The following is a 21878-nucleotide window of genomic DNA, read 5'->3' on the forward strand; positions in this document are numbered from 1 at the left end:
AAAGTAACTTTCCCTAATTTGATTATCTGCATCCTACCTGTGAGCCAGTACGCAATCCAGTGGGTGACAAAAGGGTTTACTTCCAGTTTATTTAGCTTTTCTACTATACCCAAGTGGGGAATTGTATCAAAAGCTTTGAACATGTCGAGGTATGTGGTCTGTACTGTTTTTGCCTTCATCCATTGTTTTGGTAACCTATTCAAAAATAAAAATCAACTAGGATGAGAGAGTATGACTTGTCCTTCATGAACCCAAAACTGAAACAGAGTCTTCCAAGTAGAAAACTTCAAGGAAAATGAGGAAACATGCTTAAATGGGGAAGAGTTAACTTTTCTAAAACATAATTTAGTTCCCAAGGCGAAGGGATATATTTTCTAGGGGAGGCTGAAACAGACACCTTTTAAAAACTGCTTGACATCAAAACATGAAGACAAAGGTCAATCAAAAGGGATGTAGGCAGAAATGACCAATGTGCTTTTATAGAAGAATGTGCCAGTCCTGAACTAAGCAGCTCATACAAGTGAGAGAAAATGAAAAGGATACTCAATTGATAAGGATCCTGATTCTTCTTCTTCTTCTTCTTCTGGCACCAGATAAAAAATCTCTTCCATTTAGAAACAGAAGGATTTTCTTGTAGCAGACTTCCTAACTTCCTGTAATACATGCAGGACATTCTCTTGAGTATAAGTGCCTAAAATAAATTAGGATCCAATCAACCTGAGGATTAGATTCATATTCTGAAGATATGGATAAATTAGACAGCCCTTTTGCTGTGTCAGCAAGTCCATTCTGTTAAATACCTTGTGATGATTGCCCTGGGCCACAGAATAGAAGTAGGAACCAGTGCTGCCTAGACCATAAAAAAGAGTCACCATCAAGAATTTTGGCTGATCCTTTTTGATTTTCAGAAGAACCAAAGTACAAGAGGAAAGCATACAGGAATCTTTCTTCCCATCAAAAACACATAGCATCCAACTTCCAAGCTTCTGCGCATGGAATCCTGGAACAAAACTGCCTTCAATCAGGACAGGCAGCTCAGGCTAACAGATCTACCAGAGTAGACCTCACTGATGGACAAATCTGCAGGAAGAACTCTTTAACATTCACTCCTGACGGTCTGCCTGGGATCTCCTCAAGTAATCTACCACGGAATTGTTCTCAGAGGGAATGTTAACTACTAAGGACAAGTTGTGCTGCATAGCTATCTCCCAAGCAGTCACTGCTAGCCTGAAAAGGCGGTAGGGTAGGATCATGTCTTGCCTTGCTTGTTTATCAATCACATAACTGTGACACTGTTTGTAAATATTTGGAGACGGCCTGGAGACCAGTGAGGATGTAGAGAATGTAAGGCTAAAATCATCACCTTCATTTCCTTGATATTTATGTGGTTCTTCCTGTCCTTTTTTGGACCATACACCCTGGACTTTCACATTCAAAGAGCTTTCTCCCCAAGCCATGTCTGAAGCTTCTGTGTCAAAGGTCTTGGTGAGGGGGAGGAACCAGACAGCACACTTCTGGACTGAGTGATATCTAAGAGATCAGTGAACAAAACTCCCTCTTGATGAATGGTAAGAGAGGAATTGTGAAGCTCAAAGGATAACAATGTTGTGTGCATATGGATTTCAGATAACACAACCTTCCTCATATGGAATTTGTGCCAAGGAATCATTAGAAGAGTGGAAGACAAACTCCAAGGCTCTCAAAATCGCTGTTGCTGATGTCCTGTCTACAGGAAGAACAAACTGTAAGTATTTCTTTAAGATCATCATTCTGTACTAAGGAAGAAAAGTAGTCAATGACACAGAACTGAGCCTGTAACCCAGAAAAATCATATCCTGGGAATGAACCATACAGGATTTTTTGAGATTTAGAAAGTAACTTTCATGTCCACGGTTATCAAGAAAGCCGGAGGCAGAAGTATTGGAAGAAGAAACTGTAGGGTAAGCATTTTGATTTTTGGAAATCAGAATCAAGACAAGAAGGGACAATTCCAAAATGGGTCTCAATTTTCCCTGTTTCCTGGGGACGAGAAAAAAAAGTCTTGAATACAGTCCTGTCCACTTTGATAAGAATGGGCACATTCTATTGTACCCTAAAGAAATAACCCCTTCAGGACTGACAGGACTAAGTGGAGTTAGCTTGATGGAATAGGAGGAATGCCTAATCTGTGTGGAAAATAGCCATGACATCCAGTAACCACTCTGAATTACTGAAAGAACCCAATGATCTTTGGTGATTGATTCCCAAACTGTAAGGGACAGGGAAAGTTTCTATGACAGAGTGGTTAAGGGTAGGCAGAGAAAGGGAATGAGAGTGGGATACAGAGTCAGATAATTACAATAAAGGTGCTTTGTCAGGAAATGGGGGGTTAGACCCTTTAAATTCTTGTTTAGATTTGTCTTAAGATCTCTTTTTCAATATCTTTTAACTTTGAGGAGACATTTTGTTCTTTACAAAGAAAAGGTTAGTTTCTTTGAAACTTGAAAGTTCAGTTTAAAATCTAGATATTGTCTCACACTCTCCTGAAAGTTTTTAAAATGTCAGCAGCAGCAGGATAAAACAGCATCACCACTCAGAAGTGCATCCAAGACGCTACATTTAAACATCCTGAAGAAGAGACTGGAGGTTATTCCCATGAAAATCTCCTCAGAGCAGAACCAGTAGCAGCTGCTCTGGAAGAATGCATGTCTGTATTAAAACTGCATTTAATAGAATGTTTAGCTACTTGGGAAGCAAAATTCAGTAAAGAAATAGCTGTAGCCTTGTTTGCAGAATCAGGCATATCAGATAAATGTTAACAAAGGTACCTCAACAAAAAGACAAGAGATACCTGGTCATGTATGTCAACATACTAAACAGTCACACAAGTTGTAGCTATTTTACTAATGTTGCCACATTATGTCTAATTTGGTATAATTATTTAAATTGTAGGCACTTTTGTATTCTTTTTGAAGAGTGTAGAATTATTGCTCTTAAAATGTTTTTGCAATACTTTGCAGCTTTTCCCCCTGGCTTCTGCTGAAAATGGGCACCTACCCAGTCGGACTTTCCCAGCAATCAAATGTCAATAAATAAATAAAAGTCAACCACAGAGTACAGGAGGTGCAAAACTCTTTCATCATGCCTGTTAACAGCCCTACTATTTGTATTATTACAAAGGGCATTAGCAGAAGTTTGCTAGGCTTAACAGATTCCAAGGAAATGACAGCAGAGTTAAACGAGGGGATACCTGTACAAAAATTTATGGGAGTCAGGAACATCATAAAATCTGTCAGGCTTTTTAGGGGCTGAAGCTTGGGTTTCAAGGTTCATAAAAGTCATGACAAAAGGTATCTTGCAAAGCCTCGAAGACTAGGGGGGTGGCAGGTGGTTTTGGGACCCCCAATGTACATCAGGTAGTTGCCTCTCTCAATTACATTTTCCATTCTTAGTTAATATGAAAACAATTTAATTTTAGACAAAAGTAAGAAAAAGTAGAAATTTCCCCAACAGGGATACTTATCCATTTCAGGAAAATTGAGCTGGCAACAATCATACATCAGATAAGACCAATAGCAAATCACAGCTTCAGTGTTCAGACTGGCATCGAGCAAGTTCTAAGGTACTTTGTGCCTGTACGTTCCTTATGTACCACATGGCCCTGCCATGTTTTGGTCAAACATCAGATGTAGAACATGGAAATAAGATGCCTAGGCTTTGGTATCCTGGCTGGACATTCAGCTATCCCTGGCAGGACATCACACTTGTAAGTAATATTGCAACAGTGAGCTGTCTAATATCACAGGAAGGATATCTTATCTGCCAAGCTTTGAAAGACAGCTAACTGACCAACAGATGAATGGGGCCCACAGGAGAACAAAAAAGCTCCAAAGTGATTTACTTATCTTTATAGAGCACCTCTCAAGCGCCTGATAATTACAGTGTGTGGAAGACACCCAAAAGCTTTGAACTCTAGCTGGTTACAAGGGGTAGGACACAAATAGCTTAGGCTACTGCAACAGTTATGTATATGGTGAACATCTATAAAGATCACCAGATGCTCGGGATCATCTACACAGCATCCCAAGACATGGTCAATTTATTCATTCTCCTCATGACCTGGTAATGTCTAGAGAAGATGGAGCCTATTCTGATCCTGAAATCGGTAAGACAGGAAAAAAATAATCCTGGATGAAACACCATTTCACTCTACTGTGGGATGCATATATTCACACACAAACCACACACCCTTGTGGACAACCTGAAGGATGGCAATTCACCTACTATACATCTTTGGTATCACCAAAACAATCAAGGGAAACCCATACAGAAACAGAAGACATGCAGACTACACACCACAGAAGGAATCCAGCAAAGGAGCAGTAAAATGGAGAAACAAGCATGCAAGGCAGCAATGTTATCCTGTTGCACCACTGCTCTGCCCATGATTTGGTTAAATTTAATTAATATCCTGTATTTCAGGAACTCAAAAAATAGGCAGCTTACTTGGAAGGAGTATCAAAATTTAGAGAGCATGTCAAGCAGAAAACAAAACTAGTCCCCCTGTGGTAACTACATCCAGGCCACCTAGGAATACAGACCACCTTATGACCTCATCACTAATCAGACTGCTTACCAAGAGCATTGAACAGAAAAAAACGATGGAATGCCCACAGACAAATGGAGGGCAAAAGATGGAGGTCAGCAACTTGCCAGTGAATGAAAATAACATCCAACTTGCTGCACACTAACCCCATAGCTGCAAAAAAGCTCAACTCAGTGATTCACAATACAGAACAAAGATCGAGTTGCAACCCCTTCCAGTTTACATTCAGTCAAGAACATGGAAGTCACATGAATATACCCACTTTAACAGCAGATGCTTTAGGGTCAGTGCTATAGTACAACTGCTTATCGACAGGAATTTATCACCGTCAGATATCCACTTTCTAAGTTTGATTTTGGTTGCTTTTCAGCATCGCTGCTGTGTCCACCCTTAACACTGGACACTAGCTGGCACACAAACATAGAAACCCATGCCATGTTTTAGCTCTTTTTAGCTGGATGATCTCACCAGTAAGTGTGTCATACTGAAGGTCTAACTTATAAATGCTTGGAAAAGATTTAACTGCAGTTCAAGCTACAGCCTTGCAGAAATTCTGAACCAATACATTCTTAATGAAGACTGCTGTGGTTGCTGCTGTCTTGACAGAGTAGGTTCTAACTGGGCCTCTAAAGGGCTTCCTACTGCCCTCACAGCAGAGAATTGTGCAGTTTGACAGTCATTTGAATAGTACCTGCTTTGAGATGGTTCTTTGCATGCTGTAAAGTAGACAAAACAAGTGCTCAGTGTTTGAATTCTCTGCTCTTCACTAGGTAAAATCTGAGCAGACTAAGAATGCCCAGAAGATGTAAAATCATCTCCCTTTACTCAGTGGCTTAGTAAAGACTGGCAGCTGTGGAGTCTGGTTAAGAGCCAGCCTGGGTATCACTTTTGTCCCCGACCTCACCCTGTCTCTGTGGAAGATTATGCATAGCTCTCTGTCAGTTAGGACTTGGAAGCTCAGGGACTCTCTTCATCAAGACAACTGTCATCAAAAATAATGTTTCCAGAATAAAATCTTAAGCACTACTAAGGAAGTGAGTTCAAAGAATGGAAGAGTTAGCTTTTCCAACTCAGACTTGGCAGTACCAATGTACTATTTTTTGAAATAGAATACTTTAAGTTCATGACTCCCTTAAGGAAAAGCTTAATTGTAAAATGAATAGCAGAAGGACACATTTTTTATAAAGACACAGGGTATTTTTTGACAAATACTTCTACCAGGTACCCGAGAACTTCAGGCCCTGTGTATTTTGAAAGGGTATCTCTTGGCTTACACCAAATGCAGAATATTTCCATATGGCCTCACTTCACTTCTCTTACCCCTTCCATTTTACAATATGCATTGCATCTCCTGTAAGAAACTAAACTTGAAAAAAATAACACTGAAACTTACCAAGCTACTCACTCTAAAGGTAAAGGTGCACCAGTGATACTTTCACCTTTCTTATTTGGACTTAAAGGAGAAAAAATGAGTTGCGCAAGTTGCACTTACTATAATAACAGATGCTGAAATTCTTCACTGCTACAGCAGCCTTTTGGCTATATGGGTTGCATCATACCAAGGATACATCAATGGGACAACTACACAAAGCTCTGACTCCCTCCTACACATTCACTCTAACTACTGAATGATCAGCCTACTGGACAGAAATCAGCAGTCAGAGTGAAAACTCTTCAGGGCTTTCTTGCCTGTAAACAGATAAACAGCACACTAAACCACTAGAAATGCAAAAGAAAACCAAAATCTTTATATCCCAACAAGTACATACAAAGAAGAAAGATGGCAGGTGGGTGCAGCTACTGCAGCAGTGAGGCATTCAAACGTCTATTTTATGGCAAGTTCAACTAGCACAACTGCACTATAACTCTGCATTCTCACTGCTGCAGAAGCCTTTTGGCTGAATGGGCTGATTACCAAAGCTTCCATTTTGGGAAGAGGAAAGATAATGATCTAGGAGGCTCTGTAGAATGGTGTTAGCAAAGCTAGTTCTAGACCTGGAAAGGGACTCCAGTTTGCAAAATTTTTTAAAGTCTGTACAGAGGACCAAGCTGCCACCTCTAGAATGCTCCTACAGTTCATCACTTTCCAATATGTCATTGTAGATGCCAAAGCTTTAGTAGAATGTGCCATGGTATTGCCTAGAACTGATTTACCACGCTGGGTATAATAAAAGGCAATAGTAGAGCACAACCACCCAGAAGTAATCTTTTTTGACATGGGTTGTTGCTTCAAATCCTAAGATATTCTCTTGCAGAAGTCTGAGACTGACTGGAAAAGCTCAGGAAAGCTTCCAGATAAAAATCCACCTTCTCCTGTGTAAGAAAAACCTTTTGCTGAGAGGTGCCCAGACGGCCACAGAGAAACAAAATCCTATTTGACAGTCAAAGCGGACTTTTGCACATTCACCTGATGGGAGAACACATTGAAAGAAAATGCTGTACTTATGTCTGTTCAGAGATCCAGAGAGGTTGAAATAAGGCTTTCCCCATGACTAAATTTCAGCACTACAGATGGACTAAGGAAACAATTAGAAGCATCAACAAGTAGTTACTAAGGCCATCTGATACAGCATTAGCAATGTGACTGGCAATCGGAAATCATACTACTGATGCTGCCCATACTCATACCCTTGCTACTTCTTGTCAGACCATATAAGAAAGAGTCCCACCTGGACTGTTTATACACAAACATACTGCCCTGTATTCAATATGCATAGCAACAGCATCTTGTAATACAGAGTCTGAAAAGCCTGCAATTAGTGAAAACGACCCTGATCTCCAGGATGCTGATACACTCCTTGTACAATGAGTCTGATAATGCACCCCCCACCCCAAACTACAGCACAGAATCATCCATGGTAACAGTAACTACAGGGTTGGAGAGTTAGAATGGACTGCATGGATTGTGAAGCCACCATTACAAATGTGACATGCAAACCCTGGAAATTTTGTGTGTATTGCGCGGTAACTTGTGACAACTGAGATTTCAAGATCCACTTTGTGAAATTATGCATAAGAGTTCTAAAGGAAACCAGGTATATGGTTGCTGCCATTAAACTCACTGCTCTGACACAACAATACTGTGAATGGCTTTGAAACAATTTGGAAGTACCATTAAGCAATGCTGAACAACCAGAAGTCTGCATGTATGTACAATGACAAGAAATTTAACAGAATGGAGCAGAAGTACATATTCTGCTTCTGAGTGATAGGCTAGAAGGCTGGCTGGATGGATGAGACACCTAGAGGTGAAGTCCCAGATGTACTCCTTAGAATGCTGCAACACTGATCTAATGAAGAATACAGACAGTTTATACTCCTCAAAAAAACATGAAAGATGCATAGCACATTTTTAACCTTGCCTCTTGCTTAGACTCCTTACCTGGACAATGGACAGTAAGACTCCACAGTATAGGAGCCTCCTCACTGGCTATGCCAGCACCAACAAAATCTGTTCTGGGAATATCTATTCAGTAGACAGAGTATCGTTGGCAGGCTTGAGGATTCTGCTTGGCTTTCTCAGCATAGGTGCTGCTGAAACATCAAGGTTTTTCTGTGTAGGCTTTACAACCAAATATACTATTTTTTTCAGCAGAAAGGATCACCCAATAAGAAAGCTTAGGGTTGTAAAGGTCGCCTGCAGGATCTTCTGCAGAGGGATTCTGGGGTCTAAGAGCCCACCCCCCCCACCTACTCTGCCATTTCATCTCAAGGAATTCTGGGATGAAATATGGGCAGCAATGCTCTCTTTGTCATCAATATGTGGGGTGGAGGACTCCTGAAGAGAATCCAAGTGTCTCCTTCTGTACTTCTGCTTCCTACTGGACCTTGGAGGTAATGAGTCCAAGGGTAACTAAGAAGCCTGCACTGGTCTAGATACACTGGTGTGATCCTGCAACAGGCCTCAAGCTCCTATGTCTCTGAGTGAAAAGGTGAACAGCCAAAGGGCCACACAAAAAAGTTCCTCAGGTTCCAATAGAGTGGCTGCAACAGGTGCGAGTGCAGAAAACACAGGACAGTCTGCATCATTTGTGCCAAGACAGACAATGATGCCTAACGCTAGGACAAAGGCACTGGGGCTCCACTGCTTGAGGCCATAGCCAGTTGGCATGGAACCCATCCCAGACAGCTCAATCCCTGAAAACAGAGCTAAGACCACCTGCTGACCATGGGTCCTATACACATAACCTCATCTCAGAATGCTAGAAAGCCCTCTCCCCATCATCATGGATCCAGAGTAACATGAGAAGTTAAAATAACCCAGACAAGCTAACCTTGAAATGAGCCCAAGTTCGCTCCTAAAACCAAACAGCAGTGTTGAAGTTCATCAACACCTACAGCAAAAAAGATGTACAAAGGAGGCAACCTCAAAGGCTGAGGTCCCTACATCAAGACCACAGCCTGCACCCACGCATCTGTTGACAGTGAAACCGGCACCCAAAAGTTTGAACCTGGCCTTACTGGGACTTGAGAGGCAGGTGAGAAGTATCAGGAAATTATGGATGGAAAAAGCAGCATTTCTGTCAGCCCTGGTATTAAAGGAGAAGGGGCAAGACATTCTTGCTGGACCTTAAAGACCCCATCAACTTTTTGTAGTCAATCTTTACAGTGGTAATGTAATACTTTCTAAAAGTGCTTGCTGAAGATGGTCTGGAAGATGCAACAATTCTGTACCTCAGAATCTAAGAAAAAGATGCCATCAATTCTGAATAGCTCAATGGGAAATTTCTCACACAAAACTCTTACATAAATTGTTTTCTACTCTTGCATTTTAGAAACTGGACACACAGAAGAATCTCTCAGTCAGCTTTATGCCTCTATTTTCTTTTTTCTCTGTCCTTAGGCCTAGCTGAATCATCCCACAGGCTGGAGGAGCCAACTGAAATTAATGAATGCAAGGCCATTAGCCTAGTAATCTCCTATGATCCTATGTAGCCCCATCAGTTGTAGATGCAGAGCCATGTTCCAGCCTAACAAATGTACTTTTCCTACACATAGTGTAAAGAACTGAGAGATGAGTCTAGTAAAATGCTCCTAACCTAAGAAACATACACAATGTATGCTTACCTTGGGGTAGAACCTTTTGTCCATGGTTACACTTACATTACTCTCCACTGTCAAGAAAAAACTGACACAGCAAGCTAACGATGCATTTCTGTAACACCACACAAAAAGCTTGCAGACCACAAAAGTAAAAGAACAGAAGACACAGCTAGGAAAAATAACTGAGGGCAAACTGAGAGTGCCATGTTCTAGGGAGGAGCTGAGGAGAAAAAGTAAAAACTGTTTAAAAACAAACAAAAAGAGGAACAGTCTGACCCGAGAGTTGGAGTTGAACAGTATAAAGGAAATATCATGCAAGACTAAACACTATTTAGAGTTCAACAAAAAATAATTTCTGACAAAATAAAAAAATTATTAACTGAAACAGCCTGAGGACATTTACCTGATCCTGGCTCAAAGCACACACACTTGGGTTATCTGCCTGCAGGTAGCCCTCAGTCGGCCCAAATACCAGAGACTTAGTATTTCTGCGTCAGATGCTGTCACTCCAGGACTGACGTCAGGTCATCAGGGGTATAAAAACAAGCAGCCAACGCCATTACATCAGTTTTTCTTACCCCAAATGTCAGGAGCCCCCCAAATAGGGAGCTAAGTTATGGTGTCAAAAATACTACCAGTAAAAAGTAAATACCAAGACCAATAGTAATAGCCATAGAGAGGAGAGAGAGAGAGAGAGAGAGAAAACCAGGGGGCTGGAAGGAGGGACGGAAACCAGGACTGCAACAGTGAATACACTCGAACATCTACATTTATGGTAAGTGTACACAACTGTACTATGTTCTTCGTGTTTCACTGTTGCAGTCATCACACTTGAGTGGATTCCCAAAGCTGAGGAAGGGTGGAAGCAGTCAAAAAGACTTGGGGCTGGCTAGTAGGCCTTGCAAGACTGCTGTAGCATAACCTGGACTTAGATGTCCAAGGCTGTATTCCACAGGTCCATGGCTAACCTGCAGAGTGGGTAGGAATGGGTTCCCCCCTGCTTGTTGATGTACCACATAACTGTGGTGTCTGTTTTTATTAGCAGTTGTCCTGGAAAGAGTAGGGATCTGAAAGCTGTCAGGGCATTCTGTACAGCTAGCATCTCTTTTTGGTTGATGTGCAGATGAATTTGACTTGGGCTCCAGTGGCCCTGAATACATTTGCCAGCCATGTGAGCCCTCCAGGCATAGTCTGATGCGTCTGTGGTCAGGGTTTGGGCGTCGTGGGGTTGAGTAAATGGCAGTCCCTTGTTGTGGTTGCATGTTTCTGCCCATCACAGGAACTCTGTCCTTAGACAGGGTACGATAGGAATGACTGTTTCCAGGTCCTGAGAATGTTGGCACCAAAGACTTTTAAATACCATTGAAGTTTCCTCATATGCAGTCTTGCATATGGAATTAGCAGTATACATGAGGCCATGAAGCCCAGCATTTTTCTTGCAGATAGCTGGGTTCTGGTGGCCATTTGTTTGAAGTAGTCGGTCAGATAAACTTGCTTTTCTGACGTGAGGAATGCCACCTGGGAAGTTGTGTCCAAGGTTGCTCCCAGGAATACAATCTTTTGGGTACCAGTTGTGATTTATTTTCGTTGATGGTGTACCCCAAGGAAGTGAAAGTTTTTTTACAAATGCCAGGTGCTGCAGCAGCAGTTCCTGACTGTCCGCCTGAATCAGGCAGTCGTCCAAGTACAGGTAAATTTGGATATTTCTCTGCCTGCAGTATGCAATGGCTGGAGCCAGGCATTTTGTGAATACCCTGGGCACAGTAAATAAGCCAAAGGGAAGTGCAGAGAACTGATAACGCATAGATCCTGCCCTGAAATGTAGATAATTCCTGCATGACTCCCTTATGGGGATGTGCAGATAGGCTTCTTTTAAGTCTAGGGTGACTAACCAGGCATCCTTGGCTAGCTGTTGCAGGGTAAGCATTTTGAATTTTGGTAGCACCAGGAAGGTGTTGAGAATTGAAAGATCCAGGACTGGGCACCAAGAGCCCTCTTTCCTGGGTACCAGAAAGAGTCTGGCATAGAATCCTTGACCCCTCTGTTCTACTGGAACAGGCTGAGTAGCTCTGATATTGAGCAGGGAAATTACTCGGTTTTGTGCCTCTGCCCACTGGTTTAGAGGAAGGTCTGGATACCCGCCTGGGGTTGGCAGTGAATGGAAATAAAATTTGTACCCCTGGGAAACAATGTTGAGGATCCATCGGTCCTGGCTGATGGACATCCAGTTTTTTGCATGAAGGGCAAGTTTTCCTCCTAGGGGCACAATCAATTGGGCAGGGCTGGGAAGTGGAGTGAAGAAGTCATAGTGAGCTTTCTCCGTAAGGAGGTGGCTTACCACTCCCTGCTTTAGCGGTGGGGGCACTCCATTGCTTAGATCTCTGCATACCCTGAGACTGTAGTCTGGGTGGTCTGTTTCTGGGTCTTGTTTGAGAAGATCTGGAGGGGGCTGGAAAGGACTAGTGTTTTGAAGGGCAGTGCCTACTGAATCTAGGGGGTTGCAATTGTAAGAATTCTTTAACATAGATAGCACAGATTTAGCTTTTTCTTCCATCTTTTTAAGAACCTCTTCTGCTTTGGTGCCAAACAAACAGTCCTTATTCACAGGAGCGTCTAGTAATTTTGATTTGACATGGTCTGGCAAGGTCTGCTCCTTCAGCCAAACATGTCTTCTTAGTACAGAGCCAGTGACTGCCATGCAAGATGCTTCTAGGGCATCAAAGCCACAGTGCAAAGTATGCTTACTGACTTGGTTTGCAGAGTGCATAAGCTCCTGCAGTTCTTTATTTTTTGCACAGTCTGGAAAAGTTACCACTTTTTCTTTAATGAGTTCCATAATATGTTGCTGGTACTTCAGCATGTGAAACTGGCAATTCAATGCCCTAATTGCAAGAGTTGCAGAGGTATATACCTTCTTACCCCATCTGTCCAAAGCTCTGGAATCCCTGTCTGAATGGGTGGGATTCTTGGCTGTAGTAGCCTTGATACCTTTAGGCCCCAGGGAAATGATCTCTGGGTCAGCAGTAGGATTCTTGAAAAGAAACTTCTGAGTATCAGGTACTCTGTAGTACCTGTCGGGTTTCCTAGGAGCAGGAGGTCAAGAGTCAGAAGTATTCCATAAAAACATCATCCACAACATCCAAGGCAAGGGATATAGCTAAAGGCCTGTGCTGAGGCAACTCTAAAAATTGTCCGAGTCTCTTTTTGGACTGAGGATAATCTTGGCATTCCCAATGGAAATGCTCTCTTAAAGTATGCAAGGTTTCACCAAAAGAAAAATCCTCTGGAGGGGAGGCAGAGGGAATGGATTCCTCTGCATATGAATCCTCAAAGGCGGACAAGGGCATGTCTTTATAATCAGAAATCTCAGAGTCATCAGACTCCTGGTCTGTAGAACCTGAAGGGGACTGGATTCTTTGCCTCTTTGCAGGGGAAGGCCAACTTCCCCTAATCAGCATAATAAGGTCTTCAGCCATTCTAAGCATTTCTTTTTTTTGTGGCATGGGAGCCTGAGCATGCACTTTGGTCGTCGGTTTTCTAGGTGTAGTGCATACTCTGGGCCTAAGAAACTCGGAAGTTTTGGTTAAAAATGAAGTTGTTGGTTTGATTCGAACATCGGTAGAGTGAAGAACTGCCTCATAAGCCGGTGCCTGCACAGTGGCTCCGGACCCATCCAGGGTAGAGACATCCCCAGGTCCCACAGTTGAAGAAGCATCTCGCAGCATACCAGACAACGAATGGGTCTCAGCAGAGGCCTGCAAATCCATTGAAAAGGGCATTAGGGGCTGCAAAGGCGCCTCACTGAGTACCGGCGAACTGGCGACTAGCTTAACAGAAGCGTCATTGGCAGTTTTGGACCTATACTGTCTGTCTCTGTCTTTATCCTTACATTTTTTCAGAAAATCGGTAGTCGAATGGCTTACCGAACCCATTTCAGAATACAGAGATCGACAGCGAAAGAATTTAGCGACAAAGAGAGCCAGACAACAAATGGTTCGGGCATTAAACAAGGCACAAAACCGACAGTGAGGGACATCGTGGTCTGGGCCTAAACAAGTGATGCAGTACGAATGAAAATCTCTGCAAGGTATTTGCTTTCCACAGGCAAGACAATTGTTAACTTTTTCTGACATTGGTTAGAGCAAGAAAAAAGGATCCCCAACGGGGTACCTAGCTTTAGAAGACTTCAGGATTATTCAATTCGAAAACGAAAATTCATGTAGCGGCCGACCAGCACTTGTGAACTGCTTCTGCTTCGGGCACCGCACGGCAAGAAAGACTGATGTAATGGCGTCAGCTGCCTGTTTTTATACCCCTGACGACCTGACGTCAGTCCTGGAGAGACAGCATCCAACGCAAAAATACCAAGTCTCTGGTATTCAGGCCGACTGAGGGCTACCTGCAGGCAGATAACCCAAGTGTGATGACTGCAACAGTGAAACACTAAGAACATCAGGAAGGGCTAGCACCTGGGAAAGTTTTAGATGCAGAGCTGCCCAAAGGATTTAGTCCTACTGCTGATGAGGATGGATTTCTCTGTATCAGATCCATGGCTGTCCTTGCCAGAGTAAGACTCAAGTGCTACTCTTACCTCATCTATCCCATTTGTTTTTCTTTTCTTCTTTTTCTTTTTTTAAACATTTTGGGGAATAAAAGGAATAGTAGGAAGACACAAATAAGCCCTCCTCCAAGCAAGCGGATGGAGAAGGTATTCACTGCCCATGCCTTCCTGCATAGGTATCTACCGCAAAATCTCTCTCATTAACTAATGATGTTCTCTAGCTTTGCATTTCCCCAAATTGCAGTCAGGTGCTAGAAAGTACAGTTTTGTACCTATCATAAATGTAGATGTTCGAGTGCTAATACAGCTGCAGTCATAACAGATGGGTTCTCCTGCCATCAGGCGGGTCCTCGGTCGGCCGAATTCCAAAGTCTAGGTCCGGCGTCGGTTGTCGTCGCTTCTTCCCTGACATCAGTGCGACAGGGGTATAAAAGAACCAGCTGACGCCATTTTCTTCAGTTTTTCTTGCCCCAGATGTCAGGTGCCCCCAGAAGGAAGGCAATACATAAATTTGTGTAATAAAGCAATGTCATATAATCAAAATACATTAGTTGCAAGCAAATACACCATAAAAGAATACCCCAATCAGGTTGTATTAGGAGGTGTTAGCCAATAGGCCTGTCCCAAGAGGGGAAGGAGGGAGGGAAACCTGGACTGCAGCTGTATTAGCACTCGAACATCTACATTTATGGTAGGTACAAAACTGTACTATGTTCATCGTGCATACAGCTGCAGTCATAACAGATGGGTAGAATCCCAAAGCTAAGAAAGGGGTGGTAGGCACTAGTTGGAACTAGGAGGAGCCAGGATGCCCTGCAAGACTGCAGTGGCAAAGCCTGCTCTAGTTTTGGAGTATAATGGTAGGTGGTAGTGCTTGGAGAAGCTATGCACAGAACTCCAAGTGGCTGCTTCCAAAATATCTTTGGTAGGAACTCCTCTGAGGAAAGCTGCAGAGGTAGATGTGGCCCTTGTGGAGTGAGATCTGATGCCTGCAGGTACAGTTTTGCCATGAAAAGAGTAACAAAAGCGTATGCAGTGGGCTATCCATTTTGAGATTGTCTGTTTGGAAATTGGCTTCCCTTGAGCTCCTATAGCATAGGACACAAAGAGCTGTTCTGATTTTCTGAAAGGCTTTGTTCTGTCCAAATAATAACGCAGTTGTCTGTGGATGTCCAAGGAATGTAATAATCTCTCCCCTTTGTTTTGAGGATTAGGATAAAAGGTAGGTAAGTGTATAGCCTGATTCAAAGCTACCCTGGATACCACTTTTGGCATAAAGGACGGGTTGGTTCGTAAGGAAACGCTGTCCTGATGGAAGATGATAAAAGGCTGCACAGCCATGAGGGCTTGTAGTTCCGAAACCCTACGAGCTGAAGTAATAGCCAGAAGGAAAGCTGTTTTCCATGACAAACATTGCAAATCTGTTGAGGCAGCTGGCTCAAAAGGAGGCAAGGTCAGCTTTTCTAGTATGAAATTGAGGTCCCAAGCAGGTATTGGTTGTTTCCTTGGGGGTTTTATATTCTTAGCCCCTCTGAGGAACTGTCTTAAGAGGGGGTGAGAGAATAAAGGTGGATCAGTGTTGTATTCTGCAAAAATGGCTGAGGCATGGATTTTGATGGAGGAGAATGAAAGTCCACTGCTTAGCAGCTCAGCTAAATACTGTAATATTTGAGGTAAATTCAGTTTTCCAGGATTCTGGCCCTTTTTCTCATTCCAGGCACAAAACCGCTTCCATTTTGCGGCGTAGGCTTTTCTAGTAGACGGCCTTCTGGCCTCCAAAATGACATCCTGCACCTCCTTGGACAGTAGGGTCTGTTGTGATGTTAAGGAATCTTCCATGTGGCCAGATTGAGTGTTTTCAGCTGACTGTGAAGAGTTTTGAAGCTGTGCTGAGTCAGAAGAAGAGGCATTAGAGGTAGGGTCCATGGTGGGGAATGCGTCAGGCTCCTCAGGAGTGGGTACCAGTGTTGTCTTGGCCAGTCTGGAGCAATGAGAATCATCTTTGGTCTGTCTGCTCTGGTTTTTAATAGAACTTTGGGCAGCAGAGGAAGAGGTGGAAAGGCATAAACTGTCATTGTTGTCCAACTGAAAGAGAGAGCGTCCACTCTCCAGGCCTTTGGATGAAAAGTCCTTGAGCAGAAATTTGTCAATTGGTGATTTTTGTGGGAGGCAAAGAGATCTATGTCTGGCCTTCCCCATGCTTGAATTATTTCTGTAAAAACTTGAGGATGCAACTTCCATTCGTGCGGATCTCTCACATTTCTGCTTAGGTTGTCTGCCAGCGTGTTTTCCTTGCCTGGCAAGTACTGTGCTTGAAGCTCGATTTGTAATTCCAGAGCCATGTTCCAAAGTGACATGGCCAGTCTGCATAGGGGGTATGAATGGGTTCCTCCCTGTTTGTTTATGTACCACATTACTGTCGTGTTGTCTGTCCTTATCAATAGTTGACCTGGATGCAGAAGGTCTTTGAAAGCTAGAATAGCATTTATTACTGCTAGCATTTCCTTTTGATTGATGTGAAGGTGCTTTTCTTTTTGGGACCATTTGCCCTGAATGCACCGATCTGTCATGTGCGCCCCCCAGGCGTAGTCCGAGGCGTCTGTTGTGATGACTTGATTTGCTTGAGGCTTGCAGAATGGGAGACCTGTGTTTGTTTGGCATGCTTGAGCCCACCACAGAAATTCCTTTTGAAGACATGGAATTAGTGGTATTATTGTTTCCAAACTGTGGCTGTGTTGAGACCATAGGTTTTTCAGGTACCACTGAAGTTTCCTCATATGCAGCTTTGCACATGGGATTAGTAGGATGCAAGATGCCATGAATCCCAGAGCCTGCAGGATGTTCCTTGCAGTCAGCCTGGTAAAATCTGCTAGTGTTCTGAAGTATTGAGTTAGTTGCCCCTGCTTCTCTGGCATGAGGTAGGCCATCTGGGTGTCTGTGTCCAAGTTGGCACCCAGGAAAATTATTTTCTGAGAGGGTATTAGCCTTGATTTCTTTTTGTTGACCGTGTATCCCAGAGAATTCAACAACATTATTACATAAGCTAGATGTTTCAGAAGAATGTGCTTGCTGTCCGCTTGGATCAGGCAGTCGTCCAAATATGAGTATATTTGTATCCCTTGAAGTCTGCAGTAGGCAATTACTGATGCCAGGCATTTCGTGAATACTCTGGGCGCAGTAGATAAGCCAAAGGGCAATGCAGAGAATTGATAATGGGTTGAACCTGCAAGAAATCTGAGGTATCTTCTGCAATTTTGTCTGATTGGGACATGCAGGTATGCCTCCTTGAGGTCCAATGTTACCAGCCAAGACTCCTTGCCCAGCATGGGAAGAAGCTGCTGTAAAGTGAGCATCTTGAATTTTAGTGCAGTAAAATGTGTTTAGGATGGATAGGTCCAAAATAGGTCTCCAATCTTTTCCCTTCCTTGGTACCAGGAATAGTCTGGAATAAAAGCCTTGACCTTGTTAGTGAGTAGGTACCTCTTGAATAGCTTTCATGTCCATGAGATCTGAAATCTGTTTTGTGCCTCTGCCCTTTGATTGTGTGGCAGGTTTGGCATGCCTCTCATTTTTGGAAGGGTGTGAAAATGGAATCTGTAGCCTCTGTTTATAATGTCCAGGATCCATTTGTCTTTTGTGACAATATGCCAATTTTTTGAAAATAATGCCAGTTTTCCACCTAAGGGTGCTGCCATTTGAGCCTTGCTTGGCATGCAAAGGGGAAAGTCATTGGGCTTGCTTTCTGAATGGCTGCGAACTATCCTCACCACCTCTTTGTGTAGGAGCTTGCCATTGTCTGCCTCTATACGATCCTTCAGATTGCCCTCTGCCCCTCGGGCGCCTGTATCTAACTCTTTGGGGTCTGTCCGTGGTTGGAAAGGACCAATTTTTGAAAGGCCAATTTCTACTGAAACGTGGAGGTTGTACCTGTAGAAAATCCTTCACTGTTTGCATTGATTTAGCTTTTTCCTCCATTTTCTTTAATACCTCTTCAGCTTTAACACCAAATAATACATCCTTTTGAAGAGGGGCATCTAGCAATTTAGTTTTGACATGATCTGGTAAGGTTTGTTCCTTGAGCCAGGCATGTCTACGTATCACTGATCCTGTAACAGCAGCTCTACATGAGGCCTCTAGAGCATCAAAACCACATTGCAAGGTATGTTTACCCACTTGTTCTGCACTATGCGTCAAATCCTGCAACTCCTTCAAGTCTGGTTGTTCAGGTTGTGACATTTTACTTCTCAATTATGATAACAGAAACTGCTGGTACTTTAGCATATGGAACTGGCAGTTTAATGCTCTCATGGTTAAGGTGGCCGAGGTATATACCTTTTCCCCCCACCTTTCTAAGGATCTGGAATCTCTCTCAGAAGGTAATGGACTTTTAGCAGTGGAGGCCTTAATTTTTTTGGGGCCCTGTGAGACAGTTTCTGGGTCAGCTGCATGGCTTTTGTATAAAAATTGGTGTGAGTCAGGAACCCGGTAGTACCTGTCAGGCTTGACAGGGGCTGGAGGTAAAGAATCCGGGTTAAGGCAGGCCTCCGAGTACACATCATCTAGTATGTCTAAGACAGGGGGTATAGCCAGAGGCCTGTGCTGAGGTAGCAAGAGAAAATCCCTAAGCCTTTTCTTGGAATCAGAGTACTCTTGGCCTTCCCAGTGGAAGTGTTCCCTTAAGGTATGCAAGGTTTCCCCAAATGAGTAATCCTCTGGGGGTGAGACAGAGGGAATGGACTCCTCTGCATCAGAATCTTCAAAAGGGGAGTAAGAATGTTCCTGTTCATCAGAGTGCTCTGATATAATGGAGGCCTGGTCAGAGGAGGGGGATTCTTCCTCCACTGTGGGCCTTTTGTCTGGGGGGGGGTTGAGAACCCCTGATAAGAGTAATTAAATCCTCAGCCATTTTGAGCATCTGTTTTTTAGGCATGGGGCCTGGAGAAAGGCCCTGTGTAGCTTGTCTCTTAGAATGCATGGCTGCTTTAAACTTAGTGAAAGCCTTGATGGAAAAAGAAGAGGAAGGTCTGAAGACACCTAGAGAGGAGGCAGACCTGTCTACATTTTGAGATTCACCACCAAGAGTGGCTTCGGTATCTGTAGTCGGGGTGTGGGCCAAGGAGCCAGCGACCTCGGGCACAGAAGACACAGCCAAAGAAGTGTCGTCGGTAGTCAGGGGATGCGTAGGCGCCTCGCGGAGAATCGGACCACCTGTAGTTGGTTTTGGCGTGATGTCAGTAGAGGCCGCGGACCTTGTGTGTCGGTCCTTATCTTTGCGTTTTTTAGACAAAACTGGAGTCGGAGTATCCGACGACATAATATAGTTAAATTTTTTGCCAAAATAATGCTGGGCGAACTCCGCCCGACGTTTAATGGTGCGTTTATTGAATGTAGCACAAAAATGACAGACCGAGACGTTGTGGTCTGGGCCTAAGCAAGGAATACTGAGGGAATGAAAATCCTTATGCGGTATTTGCTTCCCACATGAAATACAATTATTAACTTTGTCTGACATCGGTCTGAGGCAAGAAAAGTTTCCCCAACGGGGTACTTAGCTTTCAAGAAGACTTCGGTTGCAAAATTTTCGTAATATCAGGAGCTGGCCGACCGGCACTTGCGAACTGCTTCTACTTCGGGCACCGCGCGGCAAGAAAGACTGAAGAAAATGGCGTTGGCTGGTTCTTTTATACCCCTGTCGCACTGACGTCAGGGAAGAAGCGACGACAACCGACGCCGGATCTAGACTTTGGAATTCGGCCGACCGAGGACCCGCCTGACGGCAGGAGAACCCATCTGTTATGACTGCAGCTGTATGCACGATGAACATCACCACTGGACCTAGTAACTGGCAGGCTAAAGGTCATCATTGCCCATGCTTGAAATATTTGTATGTAGTATCTATTCATGACTGATTTCATTGGACCTGCTCAACTGATGTGGTGTGGCATTCAGATCTGAGTAGACATAAGATGACTGAAGTTGAAGGCTTCAGCAGTAGGCCAACTTTCCAGGTCAATATAACTAACCTACACATCTTCTAATAGCAAATTCCACCCTACATCAGCACACTGCTGTCTACAATTACCTTCAGAATTCTTTGCAATCAGACCGTCCTGAACATGTTTCAGGGATAAAATTAGGGCCATTATTTCTTTTAAGCCAAGGCTCTGGTTGTCTTGCACCTTAACGTGACGGACTTATTTTAATGCTTCACTTCTGGTGATAAATTCAACAACAGCTTTCACTGTCAAGGTTACCAACCAGACTGTGATTTTTTTTTTACTTCAGCAAAATAAAAACTAACGTGCATTGCTCCATTTTAAGAAAGATAGTAAAGGAGCAACTGCTGGCTAATCTACACAGTCACGTGTGGCACGGGTGAAGACTATGAGATGCAAACACTAACACTAGATAGTTTCTTTACAACTCACCAACTTAACTGATTCAGACGTTCTTTACGGCACCCAAAACACTTGCAGTACATTTTTTTTTAAATAATAGTGTAAGATTAAGTCTGTCTCTGCCTGATGTTTTTTCAACAGTGTGTTGTTCTGATGGCTAAGCACTACAGTCAGCGAAATAAGTGTTCTTACCTGTAAGAAAGGGAAGCAGTTCACTACGAGTTCTTTCCACACCCAAGGCTAGAGCTATAGTTGACAGTTTCTTGATGCTATTAAGCCGCAGCTGTTATTTAAGAAAACACTTGTCAGAAAAGAAAAAATAATTCTGTTCTACATTCTGCAAATGCCACACAGAACTCAGCTCTTATGCTCATACAAATTAAGCTTCAATTCCAGACAACTCACTCATTTCGACTAATTATCTATTACAAGTATCAACTGTACCCATCGTAGATGCTAGTTTTTCAAAAACGGAGCTTATTTTTTTTACATAACCTTTTGAGAATGTGACTAAACATAGGTAAAGATAAGCTGTGACACCCCATTAAAACTGAAAGTTTGGGTGTAACTGAAGGAAACTTCAAACACTATTACCAGCCATTTTCAAGACATTGCTCCTAGCTTTGAGCTCTTTTTGCACTCAGTGTTTAAATGGCTGCCTCTCTAAAATGCTTTGACATAATCCAGTGAAATTTTCAGAAAATACCTGTATAATTACCTAGAAAATGTTTTCAGATTGTGTTCCCAACCACTAAAGCTGTGTCTTGATAGAAAAATATTTTACTACTACTTTTCACGTATTAACTAATTAAGAATAAAAGTCACTTTTATAGACAAATTCCTATTCTGAAGCCTGAAAATCACAACAATGCTGAAGTTTTTCGTCTTTTTTTTTAATTTAGAACTATGAAGAAAATAGATTACTTAATATACTTTTATTCTAATGTGAATGTTTTGCAAGTCTTCTGGTCTGTCATTCTGAACTGACCACCACAAAACAAATGCCAGCACCTCTACACTGCTTCCAGAGCATCTTTGAGACACTCAAATGAAGACAGCACGCACACACACACACACAAATAAATGTACTCCTTTCAAAACAAGTAAAAAAAAAACAAAAAAAAAACTTTTCTTTAACGTCTTAAATAATTAAAAGTTACATACTCACCATAACTAGGTATCTGTGCTTTCCAATTTCATTCCTCCTCAACACATGGGACTCCGCCTCTAGATTTCAGATCCAACTCTCGAGCTCCTCCCTCTACCCATGATGCATTAGTCTATCTCCAAT

General features: G+C 42.9%; 1 protein-coding gene across 1 annotated transcript in view; it reads right to left on the minus strand.

Moving 5' to 3' along the window:
• The window catches only part of PPP2R1A (protein phosphatase 2 scaffold subunit Aalpha), a 2558186-nt gene that overhangs the window by 2344282 nt on the left and 192026 nt on the right, over window positions 1-21878 (minus strand). The window contains exon 2 of the mRNA XM_044079364.1: window positions 20780-20870. Coding sequence (XP_043935299.1) covers window positions 20780-20870 — 91 coding nt within the window. The remainder of the gene's footprint in view (window positions 1-20779; window positions 20871-21878) is intronic.

The sequence above is a fragment of the Protopterus annectens genome, chromosome 8.part0 (assembly GCF_019279795.1).
Source record: "Protopterus annectens isolate FY-2018-M chromosome 8.part0, PAN1.0, whole genome shotgun sequence".
NCBI lineage: Eukaryota > Metazoa > Chordata > Ceratodontiformes > Protopteridae > Protopterus > Protopterus annectens.